Source organism: Lates calcarifer, linkage group LG5 (genome assembly GCF_001640805.2).
Source record: "Lates calcarifer isolate ASB-BC8 linkage group LG5, TLL_Latcal_v3, whole genome shotgun sequence".
Classification (NCBI taxonomy): Eukaryota; Metazoa; Chordata; class Actinopteri; family Centropomidae; genus Lates; species Lates calcarifer.
In genome coordinates this window covers 13,742,417-13,764,699 of record NC_066837.1, presented here as the reverse complement: position 1 = coordinate 13,764,699, position 22,283 = coordinate 13,742,417, and the positions used below count along the sequence as shown (strand labels likewise).

Here is a 22,283-nt window from a genome sequence, read left to right as displayed (position 1 = left end):
CTAATGAATGAGCACTGAAGTGCAGATGAATCATACAGACACACAACATACTGTACAATATGTTCTCATTGTCTGTTCCATGTAACAGTTACAAAAAGCATTATATAGATGTTAAAAATCTCATTAACTCAGAGATTCAGCCAAGATAAAAGAGAATCTCCAGTATATACTTGACCCCTAATCTCTAAGCAAAGACATCTGAGAAAGGCAGTGGCTGCAAAAGACAACATCTAAATTTTGCAGTCATCCTGGCCTGCTCTGTAACATTGTTTAATTTAATTACTGTATGTCTGCAATAAAATTAAAGCCAAAGAGACTCTGGGCCTGTAGGGTATTGAATAAGCAGCTGAACCTTCACAAAAGGCACATATTTTAGTGCTTTTTATGTCATAAAAATTTGCTGATGCACAAGTCTTATAATTAAAGAATTGTTACGCCAGGTTTCATGTTGGGTGATCAGGTTACACATCTGGCCTAAAGGACACAGGACCCTTAACATCAAGCAGTTTGAAAACAGCAGTCTGGTTTAATGGCTTATCTTTAATCCTTATTCCTACAGACATATTTACATTGCTGCCTCTAATCCACAGTGCCTGTTGCCAGCTGTTGGCACTGGATCTACTGTGTAATGGTATGGGCAGCCAAAGTATGGATGTCATTAGCCCCAGTTATTGTTCTGCTTGACTGTATAACCGCTAAAGAATATAATTTAACATAACAACATATAATCATTTAACATTTTAAAGGACCAGGTGCACTGTGTTTTCATTAAGCTACAGTGTCAGATGCTGCCCAGTCATCACTTCTAAACAATAAATCTTAATGGGACTTTATGAAACACAACATAATCATTGATGAAAACATATCGAACATTCAACCACACGCAGATCCAAATGTCAGTATGTCAGTAATCCAGGGCAGACTGATGATGTTGTGTAGGAGAGACTTCTTGTAAAGTAGCTGTGTATAAAACTCTACTCACATTTCAGTGCTCCTTACTCTTTTTGACTGGCTACTGAGGAGCAGCACCTTCATCTGGGGACGTAACGGTACTCACTGAAAAATCCAGAATATTTTTTTCTTGTAAAGATAACCAAGTTGTTTTACACCCAAACCTAACCAAAGTTAAAAAACTGATTCATTGGATCTGGGTTGTGAGTTAGTCTCGCAACCAGATGTAACACAAATGTGTACTCTGCTACACGGCAGAAAAGACCACTCTGGGTTCCAGTATAATAACATGGCAGTGTTAATCAGATGTATGGAACAAACTATGATAATAATTAAACTGCACAGATGGAAATCTCATGTCTGCATCACCAGGTGCTTTTAAAGCAGCCTGGACATATCAGTTTACTGCTGATTTACTTGCAGAACATCTAGCATCAAGAATTCTTAGTGCGGTCTGTGAGGCGCAACTTATTTGTGTGATTGTGTTTGCGTGTGGCTGATTTTTGTTTGTGTGTCTGTCGACAGCGGCACTGTCTGCGCCAAAATGCTGTTACGTCGGCAGCAAGCATATGAGTGCTTTTGCCTTTGACTTGCACAGGTTTGTGTGTGCTTTCATGTGTAAATATAATGATGAGTTATTGATTCAACAAAGTTAGATTGAAATGAACACACCACTGCACTTCATAATGAGCGCTCGTTCAGCTGTGTACGGTGACGCTGAGCAGATGAGTTGATGGTAAACAGATGTATCAAAGTTAGCTGTCAGGGCAGCTATGAATACAGATTGTAAAAATAATGTTATGAAGTCATGAATTACTTTTTAGACAGAAATACTTTGAAAAAAGATAATGATTGAAGAGGTTAACTTTGTCTCATATCAGTGCTACTATTCCTGGATCCATCATGAGGGAGGACATACATCATTAAAGTTTTTATTCCAGGCTAGAAGCCCCTAAGTAATGCAGCCTAGACAGGACATAACTTTGCTCTTAGCAGCTTTTCAGAGTGGAAGCCTCTGATATATCCCACAAACTCATCATATCACCCCATTGTCAAGTTCAGCCGATGTCAGACTGATACTCCTTCAGCAAACTTTGACTCGGGTGTTTAATGAGCAGTTCTGTCCATGTGCTTCCCCACCGGCCTCAGATAGACGTGTGTCATTGTGTTCTATGAAGGTGTCACCGCCATGCAAGCAGTGGAAATAATTCAACTCTTTGAATTATTGACAGGCAGCAACGATTGGTGCTGTTCTGTTGCCTGTCCTGTCTGCTAAATTAGTTTAATGTATTGCTTTCTGTTAATTACTTTCTCTCTCAGAAAAGGCGATCATCTTGATTTGATGATAATGATACTTCAATTATAACTCAACATAATTAGTATAAATAGTTTAAAACCATTTTTTTTTCTCGCGTTATTTTTGTGGAAGAAGCCAAAACCAAACAACACTCACTGCGTGTCCTGATTCTCTCCAAGTGCTTAACAGATAATTCTCAGCCCTGAGGCTTGCATGTTCTTGTGAGTACTTTGTGATTGCTGATTAGCTGAAAGCTTTTAGCTTTTAGTGAGGGTGCCTCACGATTTCGTGACTTCTTTCAGACAGAGTGCTCATCTGAAATGGGTCCTTCTTCTGTTGTGGCCCTTAGACAGCGTTGCTGCATCAGTAAAATGAACCAACACGTCATGTTTGCACTAAACATATACCTTCATATGTCATTTTCTTGAAAGTGTGTCTGCTGTGGGGAGAAATCAGTAGGTGTGTAGTCCAATATAGAAATGCACTGTACTAGAAGCTTTCTTAATGGAAAGTATCTTACTGTATTTCTTGCAAAGAAACATACTACTGCAAAATGCTGCTGCTCATTTTGTAGGATTTTCCAACACATCACTCTGTTGATTCTGGAAATTAAGGAAATTATTTCTTTATCTTTCTATTATTTCTTTCTTCTTCTTACTTTTTTTTTTACATCTTGATAGACTATACTTTACACCATTCCTACTTAAGCTGACATATGAAAATTTTCATTGGTTCCTGTCTACGATGAGGCAATGTACCTGATTGATGCCATGTACAATTTTGCATGTTTCTGTAGCAGTAATAGCATTTAGAATGAATTGCCTCATTATAGTTTTGGAAGGCCATATCCTGGATAAATGATTTGTCATTTTGTTTCGCTGTAGTTTAAAGCATTTTTCAAAAGTTTTTTCACTATATATTTCAAAGCTAGGACAAAATATGCTCCCATCATGATAAGGGAATTTACATGTACAAATATGTATGTTTCAGAAAAGGAGGAAAAATAGAAGTAGATTAGTAGATCTTTTTATTGTGGACTGTGGGAGTCTATTTCAGTAATATAAAGATTATTATATTTATTTCTCTTTTAGTAATGCTTTGTTCATTTACTGTCAGCTTTTGATATTGATAAACCCTGCAACAGGTAATAAACTTGGAGCAGTTTTGAATATTTTAGACATGAACAAAAATCCATGTATGTATGTTTTTTTTGGGGGGGGGGGTTGTTTTTTTAAGCTCAACCAACTGTAATGGCTTCTCCTATTTCACAGGTGACTACCCTGGTGAACACCAGCAACAAAGGGCCATCCAGTAAGAAGAAGGGACGTTCCAAGAAGGCCCACGTCCTGGCAGTGTCTGTTGAGCAGGCTACCCAGAACTTTCTGGAGAAGGGTGAGCAGATCGCCAAAGACAGCCAGGACCTCAAGGAGGAGCTCATTGCCGCTGTGGAGGATGTCCGTAAGCAAGGTGAGCTTGTTGAATATTCTTATGCAGACACAGTTCTTGTACTTTTTGTACTTTTTCATAATATTGCTTTGATCAGGAGAAGTGCTTTGTCAGAGTGAAATATCCCTGTTTTTTTGCCACTAGACATCTAGCAATTCCTCCTTGCCCTCAGCAGTGTTATTATTGCTTGTCTCCTCCACACAACAATATCTGACTCACATACAAGATCTATAGCATAGTATATGATTGGACTTGTTTCTAAATGTTCTAGATCATCATTCAACATCAGAAAAGGGCTGCCCATCTGCTGTCATCCCTTTGGAAAGGCAATACTTTTGTTTATGTTTAGTGTTGAGAAATCCAATCTAATTTAAATCCAATCTAACTACTTTCCGCGGGCACTGGATAATTAACATATTATACTTTTTTGTTTGTATCAAACCTCATGCAAAACAAATGAAAGAAAGAAAAAAAAAGGAAAAAAAAACTCCTGTGAAGCATATAGTCTCAGACCACATTTTGGATCATAAAAATACATCACATCTGCAAACATTTTAGACCTTGCTCTCTCATAGTTATTGCTACATCTCTCAAACTGTAATACTATAGTCCTCCGGACATGTTTTCAGTGCAGTGACACATTTTACAGGACAGAAGTCATACATTAAAGAAGGGACTGTGAGGTACAGTACATGTTAGGTGCAGAGGATGGTGTTGAGAGTTTGGTGTTGTTGTAACCGAAATGATTAGCCCCCCTGACCCCACTGTCGCTGAAAGGATTGCAGTGCAAAGATATAAAAGCAGCATAGGGAGAGTAATTGATTTAAAAAATTGTAATGTTGAGGAAAACTATTAAGTGACCTGAATGTCAGAACAAGTCAAACATCTCTACAACTTTAGACAGACGTAGAGTTAAGAGTGGCAAAACAAATCCATTAAATATAGATACAGATACAGATTAGAGCCCATTAGTTTGGGCTTTACTTGGTGCATGCATCCTCATGAATGTAATGAGCCTAATTCTGGAGTTGTTTACCCTAAAGTCGTGCATCGTTAAGCCTTCGACTGTCTGTAATGGGGAGCCTCGCTGAATTTTAAGACTTAGATACCCAGTCTCATTAGAAACCATTTGGAAATTTCAGAAGTCTGTCAACACTGAAACTCCAGCATGGACGCAATCTTTCTGGGAACTGTTGCTCAGATGGGGCAAATGTCACAGTTGTTTGCTGCTCGCTGAAGTTTCTCATAGTCTTTTTTTATGCGCTGAGTACAAGTCAGTGAATCTTTATGTGAATCAAATGTTTGTCCCCAGAATGGAATTGGATTCCCCGTTCAATAACTACATCAGCAGAAAGAGCAAATGGAGCTCAGTGTATGTTGTGTTGTAGCTGTATTCCTCATCCTGCACTGTCAGCTCCACTTGGCTGCTGCTGCTGTTGAATACTGACTCGACTGCACCGGCACACAGCTCTTTCGAGGCGTGAAATAGACTGTTGCTGTACAGGTCATCACCATAGCTGACATCAAGAAGGACAAGATCAATCTTACCACTTGTTAGGCATGTGAGCCAAAACCAGTGGAAGGCTGTGTTAAAAAAAAGTTTATGGAGGAAATGCTATCCTTAGGACATGCTTTAATATAGCACTTTTTTACATTTGTGTTTGCATATGTGCACATTTATGTCTAAAATACTTTGGTAAGGCTCTGCCACTGTGAAAAACACAGTAAATCAAACCACCTGTCTTGGGAAGAAAATAATTTGGTTGTGAAAAGATTGACACTAAAATTGGAGATGAAAGTTAATACTCCACATCTCCTAACCTTTTACTGCCATTATGAAAAGATGGCCATGCTCAAAAGCTCTTCTGCGCTCAAGTGGATTGCTGATGGGGCACTCTCTTCATTCTCTCTTAACACTTCACTATTTTGCGAGGTTGAATATAATTACATGTCAGGTCATCAGGGAAAATAGTTTTATATCAGTTACATTAAACTTATGAGCACAGAAATATGCCACGTGACTGTATTCAGCAGAGTCTAACGGGACATTTCATTTTTACAAGACCTTTAGCAGCAGCTAGAGGTGTCCCCAGCCAAATGGCATCATCTGCCTCGTTAAGGTCATTGTGAATTGTAAAGCTCTTAAATCTGTCATCACCTAATCAGACCTCTGTCATCGTGACCTCATCATCCTAAACCCCTTTATGTTGTCATGATTAAATTATAGATGCTGATTTCATACCAGAGAAGGGTTCAGTAATCAGACCCTTTGTACTGTCACTCTTCACTAGCTCATCACTGGGTCAGACAGACTTATGGCACTACAAGCAGCACTCTATATGTGTGTGTGTGTGTGTGTGTGATTTGTGTATGTGTGAGTGTTTGTGTGCTGACGTTTAACCTTAATGTGTGTTTCTTTCAGTTCCAGTGCCTGGCTTGTATATGCCTGTCAGGGTGTGTCGATTGCATTTTTCTCTGATTAGGTTTTAGGGTTGTTTAACATCAGCACAGCGCAAATAGCTTTATTTCCTCTATATTTTTAATTTATGCTAAGAGAGCTGGCACTGCTAGTTTTGACCTGCTGCCACTGTGCTACTGACCCAGCGGGAAGCATTTTGCAGCATTATTTTAAAAAGGGCTCTTACCTCACCAGTGGCTATTTGTATACAAGCATCAAAATGTAATTTTTGTGGTAAATAAACCCAGAAAAAGGTAATTATAGTGACTTAAAGCAAAGAAAAACACATTTTAAAACCATAACTAAACATTTTTATGCAGTTTTTCTCAAGAGTTGATGCTATTGACATGAATTTTGCTGAGCAACATGGCGTAATTAATGCTTTCCAAAAAACTGACTTGACTTAAGGTGAAATGGTTGAAGGGAAGTCATAAGTAAACCACTTTGCAGCACACTATGCTGTGATGACTCTGTAAGGCTTTCAGGTTATAAGCCCACTGATTTCTTAAATCTCAGTGGTTGTGTGGGTTTGAGGAAACTAGGGCTTCTTTAATGCCAAATTCTGAACCATCTATTTCCTAACAACCAGCAGAGTTTTATGAGCTCCGACCTGAATGAAGGTAGTCAGTTGTGGACCTTAGTATATACAGTACAAGTACAGATTCAATGAACATCATTCATCTCAATGTATTTGTACCACAACATTAACTCCTCTAGTGGTGTTAAAAATGGATGTGTGCAGTATCCCCACACACATACACATATTCATACATACAGATAATAATCTAAGATAGAATATGATCATATCCCTCTTTTATACTGATTTATTCCTCCCCTCTTGCAGGAGAGACGATGCGTATTGCCTCGTCAGAGTTTGCCGATGACCCGTGTTCCTCTGTGAAACGCGGCACGATGGTGAGGGCCGCCCGCGCCCTGCTCTCTGCTGTCACCCGCTTGCTCATCCTCGCCGACATGGCTGACGTCATGAGGCTGCTTGCCCACCTCAAAATTGTAAGTGCCATCATCATCCGAAGAGCAAAATGTACCTCTTGTGTCAGAACTGTGAGATGAAATACTTTCAATACTCATGTTAATATATTTGACATGTCTTGAAATGACAGACTCCCTGAATGCATTATTTAGACTTGCATGCACAGTGTACTGAAAGGCGGTCAGATGTGAAAGAAAGGACTTCCTGTTAAAGAGTGTATGCTTTTATCCCAGCCTCTGCACACATTAGCATATACAGCATGGAGGAGCATCCTGGGAACACACATCTTGTACTGTATTGATATCACACCCTGGTGCCCTGATGTGATTAACTACACATTCCCATTCCACTCACTCAGTGTAGAATCATTTGAAGAACTTTCTCAGTCCCTTATTTTGGAATTGGCTTAGGGCTTTGAAAGAGAAGCTAATACAGGGTACTATAAAGAATGATATGCAATTGGTATAATCTGAGACAAACCCGCGCCTGCATGCACCCTCTTTCACTCACTTTGTCCCTCTCTCACAAAGACACACGCGCATGCACACACTCAAGAGTCCCTTTTTTCCAGCTTCATTTTTGAGGCCCATTGAGGGGCTTAACTCAAGCCAGTATAAGCCCTGCCATCAAAGGCCACTTAAAAGTTATCTCTCTCTCTTCTCTCTTTTCCATTACATCTTGTGCCGCACTTTCATTAGGGATAGAGAGGAGTTCAGAATCAGAATGTACCCACAAAAGGGATGGAGGCTGCTGAAATGAGACCCATTAAAATTGCACAATTAAATGGTTATTGTCTTTTTCTAAACCTGGTTGCAATTACACAGGAGTAAAAAATAATTTTCACTTGTGACAAGCAAAAGTGTTATGTTATTGTTTTACTTTAAAGCATGCTGTAAACTTTATAGCTTAAGGCTTATTACTTAATTAAGATATATAGGTCAAGGCCAGAAAGTTTTTGAAAAATTTTGTATATATTTGTCTGTGTGTGTGTGTGTGTGTGTGTGTGTGTGTGACAGGTGGAGGAGGCTCTGGAGGGAGTGAAGAATGCGACCAATGAGCAGGACCTGGCCAACCGCTTCAAGGAGTTTGGGAAGGAGATGGTGAAGCTTAACTACGTGGCAGCCCGCAGACAGCAGGTAACTGTCTTTTTCAGAAAAAAAAGGCAACCATTCCTGACTCACGTGTCACACTCAGAGGCAGGGAAATCTCATGGGAAACTACTCCTCCTACAGAGATAAATGGTGTAATAATGTTAGGGTCTATACCATTGTACAACAGGGTTAGATGCTCACACCAAGTTTTAACTAACCTACTTGTGTCGGCCACAATCTGAGTCGTGTATAGAGGATCCTGGTTAACAATCACTGAGTGACTAGCAAAAGTTCTGTTTTGTTCAATTCTGACAAAATATTGGCCAATTCCATGATTATATGCAGTTTTAATCTGCTTTGTATAAAGAGCGAGTCTCACTGAGGCTAACATTCATAGATAAACGCACTTTGTGATTGTGATGTGATTAAACAAGATGAAATGTTTTAAGTCAGGGTATTTTAATTGTTAATAGCTGTGGGGTTATGTCAAAATGGCACTGACAATTCCAACACAGTACATTGATATTTTATAGTACTAATAACAATGTTGTTAAGCAATAAAAGTGTAACATTTTAGCAAAACATAAATTTTGCTGATCAGTACTGTCTATTAGCAGTTTTGTACAGTAGGTAATATATACTTAAAGTTTCTTGTTTTCCATAGCATTTAAAATTACTTTATTATATAACTGTAAAGCAAAAATATCCACATCAGTACTTACTGACCCAGGAGGATAACACATAAAAGTGTTATTTTTTTCCTCTGATATGGCCCCCAGTATAACACAAAGCTTTCAGAGGAGTTTTTTCTACAAATGTCATGTTGGCAAGCATCCACCCTGCCAAACTGTCCCAGAGCAAAACACAGAACTGATTCCCGTCCAGCTCCAGGGTTGCTGAACTGCTGACACTGCCCTAACTTTGTGTTGTTGGAATAATACCAATTCATCAGATGAAAACATTAACTTATGTTTTTATAGGAAAGTTCTTGTACTCAGATCAGGTTGTGGTTTGTATGTATCAATGTATATCAATTTATAATATCCCAATTTTCTATTTTTTCTGAAATAGATGCTCTTGTTTTATTTTATCATTTTGAGAAATACATTGTTTTGCCTTTACATAATATTGTAATTGTTGGTATTTCTTACTTAATTGAGGTTCTTTGTCGCCTTCAAAGGAACTCAAAGACCCCCAGTGTCGAGATGAGATGGCAGCTGCACGTGGTGCCCTTAAGAAAAACGCCACCATGCTGTACACGGCCTCACAGGCCTTCCTGCGTCACCCAGATGTGGCCGCCACACGTGCCAACCGAGACTATGTGTTCAAGCAGGTGCAGGAGGCCATAGGAGGCATTTCCAGCGCTGCTCAGGCCACCTCGCCCACTGATGAGAAGCACGGCCATGCTGGCATTGGAGAACTGGCTGCTGCCCTCAATGAATTTGATGTAAGTCAGCAAGCATGTTCTTCTTTCACTAAACTACACTTGGCACCTATACATATTCTCAAAATCTGATATAGCCTAACGTAAACAGCGTGTTAATCACCTCTTAAGAGCGCTACTCTAATAAGGCTAATAAAGCTCACAGAGAAAAATACTCCTTAATGATGTAACATTTTTTTCTCATATGACTCATGGGCTGCATGAATACATTAAAGCACCCTGTACTTTTACATAACAGTGAGAATAGTATAGCCTGGTGTACTGTGGGTGCATTGATATTATCTGACATTTACTAGTCTGATATCTATGATGGTGAGCTCTCCTTCTGTCATGTGCTTCTCAGACTATAACAAAGAAACACAAGTCAAGCTATCACTCTTATCAAATTTTTCATAGTACCCCTTTGTGTGCCCGGAAACATTTCCACCATCTACTGAGACACACTCATTACACATTATTAGAAATGAACTCTACACCAGTAGTTCTTATCTGCACCACTGCCACCTGAAGGCTGCCATTGTTGCTGCATCTACATGAGCTTTCACACTGAAACATTTAATATCTGAAGAAACATTTATTTTCAGTGTCACAATAACATTTTAACCTGTTAGTCATTTCTCTTTCTCTCTCTCTCACACACCCACTGATCTATGTGTGTAAGGTTAAATGGTTAAATAGTGATCAGAGTAGGTTTCTTTTAATAATCAGCCATTACCTCTCTACATTTTTTCTCCAGTTTGCTGCCCCGTCTTTATTTCAATCTATACAACAAAACAAACTGAACTTGTTTGAGTTCAGAACTTGAGTTTTCTCCATGAAAGTTATTATCTGCTGCCATCTAGTGGTTATACGTTGATAGTGAACTATTAGTTGCATAAAGCAGTTACTTACTGCTCTTGAAGTGATCGTGACTAGAGATCAGAACATTGAGGTGGTTCAGGATGTTGAATCAGGATTTTACGCCATTTTCATTTCAACATCGTCATTTAAACATGTTAATGCAGATTGTCTGGTAGGATAGAAATCAACTGTGCTCTGGCCACTGAGGTGGAGGCTTAAGAATGTCTGTTTTGGGTAATAACAGTGATTGACTTTGATGTCAGATTTTCTAAGGCATGATCAGCTTGTGTCAAGACTGATAAGATCCAGATTGTAGATGCATATAGGTTTTAAACATTTAGCTGACACTGACACAAATGAATATTGAACCTTTTAAGACTCAACAAGGCAGGGTGTTTTCACATCTGCTGCTATCAGCCACCCAGTAGGAGAAACACTGTTGTTTGATAGGATTCTGCAGCTGAGATATGTCCAAGGCACTTTTACTTTGTCTGAGTGGAAATCACATCTCTTTCATCCCAGATAATGAACAAAGACATTATAGTGTGGGGCAGCTGCTCTGTAGCTGAGCTGAAGTGAAACTACATGTGCCGGGCAGTGAATGATATATTTCTCCTGTTTGTAGATAAGGTCTAGTGATTAAAATATTTCTGTAATAATGTGGAGTGTTTAGAAAAACAAACAAACAAACAAACTAAAAAAATAGATATGAAAATAGATTAGTATACAGAAAATCATGTTTTTCCAGGATGCTCCCTATGTCTCTAACAAATGGAAGCAGTTTACTGTTTTAGACATTTAGTTTTAGACTGCACTGAAGATCTTTTTACAGAATTGCCAGCTGTGATTTGTTCAGTGTAGTGCGTGCTTTATCAAGCACTATAGCCCTGAAGAACATAATGTCTAATTTAATGAATATTAAATTTTATTACAGCTCTAAAATGACAATGCTGTACTGTATCGTTAGAAAGCATACCCAGTGCAGCCTAGTCACATTTGATAGCACATTCAATCTTGTGCTGTTATGGAGCTGGTGGTAGCAGCATAGGCAGGGAGGACCCAAGCACACACACATGTGGGCAAGTTCAGCGACTGAACTTTGATGGATAAACTGAAGAAAACCAGGCTTACACACAGATGGGTGCACTAACAGGCAGGTAGACAGACGGGCAGGTACAGAAAGCAGGTTACTACATGCAGGCACATAGGGACATGAGACATAACACACTGAGACATAACCAAATGATCTGGCAAAGAGCTGGCAGATATTTTTACACAGGAGCAGACTTGCCTTCTGCTGTTGCACTGATTTCTTGATGCTTATATATTATAGCATTCCATTTTATGTTTTGAAAATTACTTTTATATTGCTTATTGTCCTAGTTATGGGCTTTTATTTGAATTTCAACTAAAACATATTACTTTCTACACACCATCGTGTGAATCGTACAATCGTCCCTTTTCTTCTCTGGGATCAATATTTTTATCTTTCCCAAAACCATATAATCTGAATTTGAATCTGATTAGCAGCTCTAATTGCCGGAGACTGATAAATGTCACACAAACCATTTACTTGAACACAGCTGTACCTTACCTATCTCTGCAACAGCAATAGAATTGTTCTGCAGTTTTGCTCTTCTATATTTCTCCTATTTACTTGATAGCTGCACTGTTGAGCTGCCACACATCTCCATAATGATGCAGAATTGAGGGTAGAACTCAAGAATATTGAATATGTATTTACATAGAACCTAGCATATTAAAGATCCCGAAGTTTCATTAATTAGGGGACATAGGCATTTAATGTTAGACACATTTTTTGATTTAACACAGGCCATATTTTGAGATCTGAATTAGATTTGTTGAATAAACCTTGACTCTTGGGATACAGTGTTGTGTTTAATTGCACTTTGAATACAGGAAAAGTTATCATGGGAAACAACAGACATATTGTATAAGACAAAATTAATCTGCAGACTCTCAAGTGTAATGAAGCAGACGTTAACTTGCTAATCTCTAAATGATAGGTCGGCAGCAGTGAATGCATCTGTACTTGCAGATGGGAGGGAAGTTTCTCATTGAAGTCACTTTGTTGATAATGCCTTCCTAAGTGTGATACAGATATATTAGATATTCTGTATACTATTCTGTGTCAAAAGACACATCCTATCTTTAGCATACTTACAACCCCTGACATATACTTCTTAAACACTTCAGATTTTTCTCTGGTTTTATGCATCTTTCCCCTGTCTTCCTTTGTTTGCACTTACAAACTGCAAGGCTGCAATTCAATGCAAGTGTTTTTTTTATGGTAAGACAAAGCCAGCCTATGAAAATTATGCTGCATGCAACAGTGTTCTTGGTGTTTTCTGTCCACAAGGTTGCTCATTTACAGTATGTGAGTGACCCCTTGTGGCAATATTTTGTTATTGCAAGTATCTTGTATTTTGACTCAGTGTTGTTGCTGCTGTGAACAGAAATGTCAGACCTGTAGGGTGAAACACAGACACTGACATACAGTATTATATCCAGTTGAAGACACTTTGGAAAGAACTGTATTCTAGTTTCTTTTGAACCTGCTTTCCCATTATTCTGCACGAGGCCGTGGCCTGTAGTAATCACATCAACTCTGTTTTTATGTAAAACAGAACAGCTTTTTAGAAAAGCAAAAGACCTGCATAATTTGATTCCATTCAGCAGACAGGCAGACAGGCAGCAGTTAAATGAGACAAATTGCCCTTTGCTTAGCCCTCTGTGCCTGCCTGAAGCTGATGCATGTTTAATTCTTAACTTACCACACAGACACAGACTATGGTCAGATCCTTTCAGAATAGTAATGACCTGATATACTGAGCTGTGAGGCATGGCACTGGCAGGATTATGTGTGAGTGCACAACTCTGGTACGTGTTGTTACATATGCCTTTATATGAGGTTGTGTTTGGTATTATAACACATGTACCCATACACACAGTAGTACATATATTTTTTTAGGTGTATGGGACAAGCTGATACATTATTATCCCAAAAAAATCAGTCTCTCTCTCTCTCTCTCTCTTCTTTCTCTCTCTCTCTCTCTCTCTCTCTCTCCCCCCTCTCCCCTCTCCCTCTCCTTCCATCCTCACAAACCCATGAGCACACACACATGCATGCTTGCTTTGTTTCCAGTAATGGAGTTCCTCTGGATGCTGCAGAGTTGGATGATTGCGTTTATCTGTTTTGGGGTTCTGCTCCCTGTCCAAAGTCAGCTTTGATCTGTTTCTCATCCTTTGGCTCTTCAGCAGTGGTTGGCTGCATGGATGGCAGGCCCGACTACAGCACAGACACAGACTCGGATAGACGACCTATTCCTCCCACCAAAAAAGCTTATTATTGGAGCCCTTTTCAGTTTTTTGATTTATGTTTTTTGTTAACTAGCTGAAGTATGAGGGTGCTCATTTCATTAATGGAGTGGATGGACAAGTTGTTACAGATGTAATCATTTTCCACAGCCTTTTACACTCAAGACTTTAGAGTACATTTAGTCACACAGAAATGCAGATGCATGACTAAATAAACATAAACTTACTTGAATGACTAATTTTGGTTGCACTGTAAACAATTATTCCTTTTGGGTAGATTGAAGAAAATAACACAGTGCCTTTCATTTCCTCTATCTCAATGCCAAGAATGTGCAATAAGCAGCACAACATCACAGAATCACTGAAAATATGGATTGCCTCCGATCTTGAATCTTTAATTAGGGGAAAAACATCCTCAGGATTCTTTAAACGTTTAAAGGGTGATTGTGGCTCCTATGCCACTAAAATGAAAATGGCAAGGATGCCAAGCACATTACCTCAACTTCTCCTGAACATGTACAAACCCTGACACAAAAGGTTAGATGAGATTTTTAAATGCTGGGCACAGATGCAGGTCTACAGCTAGAGTGAAAGGGCAGCTTATGAATTAGACAAGAAAGAGGGGATGACCTCATCTATACTCTTTTTTTTTTTTTTTTTTTTTTTTTTTTTTTTTACTGACACCCAGAATTAGTTTGGAATGAGTCAACTTAGGACACTGAGGTACAAGATCTATTAAGAGAGAAAAGGGAGGTCTGCATCAGTTCAGCTTCACTCAATTCCAGCGTCGCTTGGCATATAACAAAGAGGCAACATGAGCCCCCGTCCACCTTTTACCTTTAAGTTTTCCCCTTTGAATATGTGGGGTTTTTAGTCAGAGTACGCTGTACAACTGAAGAATGTTTTGCCTAAAAGATTATCAGTTAATAACTGACATTTGTTTCAGATATTTTCTCAGCTTATAATGAGGCCTAAGCACCTGTGTGAAACCCTGTCTGCCTACTATACCTACAGGAAGCATTAGCTATAGCAGAGATAATGACAGTAGTTTGGTTTTAAGACCTGTTTTGATTTAAAGAACAATGTGACTAAAGATTACTAAATATTTTTACAGAACACTTATTTACATCTTTGACACAAATACTCCACACTGGGTAAAAAAAAAAAACAGAGTCAATAGAGTCAAACATTTAATCAGCTAATGTTTGCAACTTTGCATCTTTGGCTTTGTCATATTGCTCATAGTTTACTGTTGAAGTGACAAATACAACATAATTTTTCCTCTTTTTGTTATTGTGGTGAACTATGCCTTTAATGACCAGTACTAATTAGTTATCACACCACTCAGATCCACTGTCTTTTCACCTGCCTTTGTTGGCATTGACAGATTTAACACAGCTGTCTTGAAATAGGTTTTATTATTGCAGACAGACACGGTCAGGGTTTGGTAAAGGTGGCATAGAATTTGAGGATAGCCACCTTTAAATTCGCTATGCATGAAAAGCCCTGTCATGTTGGAATTAAAGTCTTTATTTGGGGATCTGAGCTCAGTGGGAGGACAGATGGAGTCAAGCCCCAAAGGGTATGTGGGTAAAAACACACTGTAGCACACACAGGCATAGATTTTTAGGTCACAGCACAGTTACAGCAGTTACATTTTAAGAACATAAAAACAACAGTAGAGCTATGAATTAAGTGTAGCAAATATTAACATGTGCAAGTTTTTATTATGAAGGTTACACTGAAAAAAAAAATGATACTTTGGACTAACATAAAAAAAATTGCTGTAATTTGTTACATCTGAATTTATTCATTTTTATATTTGTGATTTTGTTAAACCCTAAGTGTTGATTAAATAGCAATCAAACTTTTCATTTAGCCAGAGGCAAAAATTTACATTCACACAAAGTAACAAGATTTATTTATTATAAAGACCATACACCATTTTTTTTTTTTTTACTTTGTTACAAATCAATTTTTTTATTTGGGAAAACCCAATATTTATTATTACATCTAAGTCTAGTTTTTACTTTAGAATAAACTAATTAAATTGCTGTAATTTTATTATTAACTTTTCTCAAGTTAAACTTTTGATTCAGTACAAAAATGTAATCTTAAGCAATCTATTTTTTAAATCACATGCCTAAATGTTAATTAAAAATTTTAATATGCCTTTTACAGCTTTAAAGCTAAATTAGCTATAAAATAAAGTAAATCTTTCACTTAATATAAAACAAAAACCTTTTCTCAATTAAATTAACATAAATAAAGACAAGAATATTCTCTTCAAAAGACCTACATATTTATTGTGAAGTCTTTTTAAAGTGCATCACATTTTCTATTATGTGCAAAAATAAAAAATACAAGACAAGGCCAAACAGAATGGCACATACATGTGCAACTGATGGCAACTCATTAAGGACTTTCACACCTTCGGTGACAATTTTAATGTCATGTGGTGGCTGAAGAGGATCCTCCTCCTTCCTGATGAAAGACACAGGTAGTATGCTGATTATGGTTAAATGCCTCATATAAGTCCACATCAAATTAAATAAACTATCCCTTTAAGTGATTAATGGAAAATTACTTACCTTATGCTTTGATAAAGCTGCTCACTTTTTCCCCTAAGGATGTACCTTGAGGCATTTTAGCAGACACTGTATGTTAGGATTCATCTCGAGGCTCTAGGTAAGAGAGCAAACACAATGTTACTATTTTTGTGATATGAGGCAAACTTAGATGTACTGAGCAAGTACATACTTGATCAAGAACTTTGAGTATATTCCAAGTCTGCACTCTGACAACTTCTCCCTTGTTTCTGATGAGCTTGCTGCGGTACTTGTCCAAGGAAGCTAGGAGTCGTGCTTGAAGTGGAACAGTTGTAATTCTCACAAATTCAGCAACAACCTTTAAAACTTCAAAATAAAACAGCAGTTAGTTAGTAGTAGTTAATACTTAATAGTTTAGACCATATCTAAAACTATATGAAAGGATAAAAAGGGTAAAGTCACCATATAAAGTAAGGTATCCTTAGTAGCAAAGCAGAAAATCTGGTGGCATAACAAAAACAAAAGTCCACAGGACACAGAAAATGGCTTTGGTCTTGATGGAAACGGCATAAATTACGTAACGCTAATGCTTTAAGAATTGTATTGCCTCAAATATGAAGCATTTAACTTTTATTGAATTAACTAATGAAAAGTCTCTTTCTCTCTCTCTCTCTCTGTGTGTGCAACAACTACATTAGCTTTAATATTAACAAAGGTAACGGTTGTGTTTTCCTTTGAATGAGGAATGAAGGCAAATAACCTCCTTTAGCGACGGTTAATGTTACGCGCCAACACACAACGAGTCTGTAAAGTAATATTAAACTAGTTGTCCATGCTAGCACTAACCACGGATGTGCATTGAAAAATAATACAATTTGGAATTCTTACTTTGTTTAAATAAGTTTTTGAGGAAAAAATGTCTTCACTCGACAAAGCGGAGTAATGGCTGACAGAAGGCACTCGGCAGGGGGCGACCTCACTTGATACGATGTCACGTGGTCACAATTGAGGTGAAACTACTACTTGAGTAAAAGTATTGCTTTTAATTCTCTCTGTGGGATGTGTTTTTTGCTTTTGAACAATACAGGTTTAAACTGAAAACCACGTTATTCCACCAGGGTAATGTAAAAATGCACTTCAAATGAATGTGTACCTGCCTCATACAAGCTATCGGTACCTCATGGAGGAGGACTGGTCACTATCTGTGAACATTTATATGCAGGCGGGAAACAGACAGTGCAACTCTCTCTCTGTCACCTATAATTACCATGCACATTTTAATATGCAAAAAACTCTCCCTGTCATTTTCCTGTATTGGGCCTCCCTATCTTTGCACAGTCAAAAACAAGAAGCTCCTGATACAGCCATTTTCAATTGTAATTCTGCTGGTCTCGCCTGCTCTCTCTTACTTATTTGAAGTGGCATCATCTTCTGAAAAGCAAACAAAGTAAGTACTTCCCACAGAGACCTTTTTGAGTATGAGGATATACAAGATACACTATGACTCGGGTAATGTAACCGAGCCAGGAGAATCTTGCCAGTACAAGTATGAGTTATAGAAGGTCTTCTTTTTATTCCTCTGCTGCTGCTGCTGCTGCCTTCGATTAGATGAGCCAAGAGGAGTGAGGAGAGGACGGGGATGGTGTCTTTTAACATAATTGTGATTGCATCAAAATGATTGCCTCGTCCTTAGCGCTCCGTCTTCTCTCTCAACCAGCAAATTAAATTTGCCTCTCTCCGAGCAGGAGCTCTGCAATTGCGTTGTTTGAATTTGGAAGTTTTTTCTTATTATTATGTCAAGTTTGGCCCAGCACTGTGTCCTTTGTGTGTCACATTTACTTTGGATGAATCAACTCAAACAGGTGGTCAAAGGTGCAGCTGTTCAAATACATTAGCTTCAGACTCAAAGCATACAGTATGTTCATACCATAACCAGCAGATGGCAGTGTTTAATTACTTTCCTCACTAGTCCGTCCCCTTCCCTCTCTTATTCCCCACCCTCTCTCTCTATCATATCCATTTTTATCCTTTTTTCCTGCAAGTCCTTAGAAACAGCGATTTTCAGTCTGGCTCATTCTCTGCTCAAAGTGAGAGCCTGCATTACCTTGCATGGTTTTGTACCATTAATGAAATGGTAGCTATCTTCTGATGCTGAGATGTTTTGATGTAGATCCTTCAATTGAGCTTTGTCAAAGCGAATTCAGCAGATACAATCTCGGCAGTTTGACCTCTCAGCCCTCATCTTGTTGGATAGTATTGCCTACCCTTCCCTGTCCCAGTGCTGTTGTGTCATCATGTCTCTTGTATATCTACAGCTACCTGACATAAAAAGCACTGTGAACAGTGCTTAGTGGCTGTGTATGTGCAGTATACACTCACACACACACACACACACACACACACACCTAGTCTCACATGCACTCACACATGAGCACAGGCACACACAGAAGCACATTTCATTCACTCACAGTGCTGACGTGCATACACTGGCATAGCTTTGAGTCTGCGGCAGAGATCCAAGTCGCACAGGATCATTTTACCATGGTTTTTATTTCCATCTGCTTGTCCTCTCCCTCTTTCTTCTTTTTTAGGAGGTTATTTACACAGCATCTTTCTCACTCCCCCTCACCTTTCTGTATTCCTTTTCCCTTTCCTCTATCCCCGTACTCTCTCTGTCTCTTTTTGTTCTCATTGTCTGATGTGTCTTCAACCAGCAGCGGCGTTTGAAATGCTAGCGTGCTTACGTGCATGCTCTGAGCCCATTTGGTAGCAGCATTGTATTTTCATGCAAAAGTCTCCTCCGTATATTGCAGGGCCTGTAGTCACCCTGCACAGGAATATGCCGGTCCTCGCTCTGCATACATTATGGGCTAACTATAACCGGATTTACTTGCTAGCTCAGGGAAAGTGTGCGTGACAGCCAGTCCTTTGAATCTCACTTTGGCAAGCATTGTTTCCAAGTGTAAGTCGCTTTCCGAATGCTGCATGCGTCCATCTGTGCAGTGACAAGTAATTGGACACATTTATGTTTATGGGATGATGCACTGAGGGACTCCTTGAATTACAGCTAATATGGGGATTCAAATAAACATCACAGACATCAGACCAGTGAAGAAAAGCTGATCTTCCTCTTTCTGTGTGTCTGTCATCTGTCTTTTCTTTCATAATGTGCCTGTATATGAAGATAGACCTCTGGTTTTCTTATTTGGAGTTTGTTTTCATTCTTCCCTTGCCAGTGAGATGGATTTCTTCCTCTGGATCTTTGAGCAACATACACGATAGATGGGGTCTTCATTGTTAGTGTATGTGCAGTGTGACTGCCCAGTGATGACCTTTTCTCGTGCTCCGTTTGCGTATGAGACGCTGCTGAGCCAACCTCAGAGAAACAGTGGCTGGGGAGCAACCCAGCTCTAATGTATGTAGATGTATTCCTAACTGAGGGATAGCTTTCTTGGTAATTGCTATATCAATCTGTGCACTCCTATCCGTGCTGTCTCATTTCAGGCTCTCTCTTATTTCTCTCCCGCGTTCCTCTTCCTCTCTTGCACTAATGCACACACACACACACACACACACACACACACACACATCCAGAGTCTGCCACTTTCTCCCGCCGCATTGTCTCTCCTTCCTCGATTTTTTCTCTCTCCTTGACTCACATTGATTCGGCACTTGAACATGTGGGTGTTCAACACATTCTGAAGTTGCCTGTGCGAAACTAGCGGAGAGGAAAGAGTATATCCTGATCATTGCACCCGCTGATACTTGCCGGGGGAAGGTCATACGTAAACATGCACAGATGCACAATCATGTACAGATGCACACAGACCCCAGGCATTAATAACAAATTGAACACAACGCCAAGTGCCAGTGTTATTGACAAGAACCCCGTTGTGTTCAATAAAACTCCACTCCCACCGTTATTTTCACCTTGGCTGAGCCACGTGTTAGCCCAGAGGTACACCTCTTAATTACGACATCCTCTGCCTGCCGATTACAACGCTGCCTCATTCTCCATGGACAGATGCACCTGTCAAGAGAAATATGAATAGGGGGACTAAGCTGAAGTAATGGGACATGACCAGGGAGATAGAGAAGTATTGGTTTGTTTGTTGCTGTACAGTAATTAGCTACTGCCTGGCTTGTCTTGATGGCAATAAGGCATGGACGAGCTGTGGAGGAGGCAGAAGGAGAGTGGGAGGGGTCATTGGTAAACAGGACTCAGAGATCCATACTAGTTACAGTCAGAGCTTATAGCCCTAGGTCCATTGTGATCAGCCTCTCCACTACTTCTTTTCCATTAAACTCAGTTTGTGGCTTTCAGGAATTACTCAGCTCTTCTTGTTTATCCCCAGTTATAGATTTAGTCTTGTCAGATTTGACTGACAGGGTGTTCTGCCATGGCACTTTCGCAGTTCAAATTCACATGTGTCCATGACACTCCTAGGGCATCAGATGTGAATGATGTACAAATGTTACCATTTAAGGTTTGCTTTAATTTATCTCTGTTAGTATTGTATGTTATAAGCAAAATTCACACTGTTTTTCTTGGCTCACACTCTCAGTTAGAGGGAAAGAATAATGATTAACAGAGTGGTTACAGTATATTCTAACCACTCTCCATATATGGAGAGTGGTTAGAATATACTTAAATTAAATGGCAACAGCAAGCAAAGTGTATTACCTCACTGCATCTTCAGACCTCTCAGCATAAAACTCTTGGGTGTTGATTTCTGAGTGGGCGCAGCAAATTACTTTTTTTTTTTTTTTTTGTTAAGGTATCTTGCCTTCCAGTCAAGGTCTTCTCTGTAGGAGCCTCACATGCCAGCTTGCCCACTCATCTCTGTTCAGTTGGATGTGGGGGCATGCTGGCTCTTGCACATACAGTAAATGTACTGTATGTACAAGTTACATACACACAGGAGCAAAGGCTACAGTTAAGAATGAACCCTCCTCTGGTTAAATATCTATTGTACAGGTAAATGCATTGAGACCACCAGCCAGAAGACAGTGACCCTGCTTAAGGCCAGTGTGACTGTCCTTGCTAGTCACGCAAAAGGTTTTGATGACTTTTTGAAATGCACTGTTTCATCCCACACACATTCTTGCACTTCTCTGAACAATAATATGGACATTAGTACACAGATGGACTTACACAGAGTCTTGTTATAGAGGCTAGTTTTACTCTACTATATCTGGCAGGCAACTCCAGGTGGATTTGAGACAAAACCCAACCAAAACACCCCATTATGCTAAGATAAAGCTCCTTACCTCAAGACCTGACTGTATAGAAATGCAAAGGCGCTTCCTTTCTCTAGAAATGTCCACATATATTCCCTGGTTTAAACATTTTTAGTAGACCAGAAACAAAATGAATATGCAACCAAATCTCATTCTATAATGTGACGTATCTTATATGTGCTGCATTCAGAATTGGACAGTGACACTTTATAGCATACATGTAGCAACTTTTTAAATTATGCTTAGTGGAAAATGTTCTAATTAATTTGCAGACTGTTTTCTTTCTTTCTTTCTTTTTTTTTAATAGACTGATAAACCTGAGGCATGGGGCTGGCGGGGGGTGTACAGTCTCTCAGGGATGAGTCCTCCACAGCCTGGAATGGAGGTAGTGGCATTGCCTTAGGGATTTACCAGACACACATTAAGAAGAAATTTAATTCACAGGAGTTTAAGGCAATTCAGTTCAGAATTGGCTGACTTTGAGGTACCTGCTTAAGTTCTCCAGATAAGTCAGTCGATATATAGGAAAGTTATTCATAAGCGGCTAAAAACGAAAAATATGATTTTGATTAGAGCAAAACTGTTGTACTGTAATCTGCAGTGTGTCATGTTAAATGAATTATGAACAATGGATTC

The 22,283-nt window shown here is 39.1% G+C and overlaps 1 protein-coding gene across 1 annotated transcript in view; it reads left to right on the top strand.

Annotated features, from left to right (window-relative positions):
- ctnna2 (catenin (cadherin-associated protein), alpha 2) overlaps positions 1-22,283 on the top strand; it is a 296,082-nt gene that overhangs the window by 43,263 nt on the left and 230,536 nt on the right. The window contains exons 3-6 of the mRNA XM_018695805.2: positions 3,520-3,715; positions 6,997-7,163; positions 8,160-8,279; positions 9,415-9,681. Coding sequence (XP_018551321.1) covers positions 3,520-3,715; positions 6,997-7,163; positions 8,160-8,279; positions 9,415-9,681 — 750 coding nt within the window. The remainder of the gene's footprint in view (positions 1-3,519; positions 3,716-6,996; positions 7,164-8,159; positions 8,280-9,414; positions 9,682-22,283) is intronic.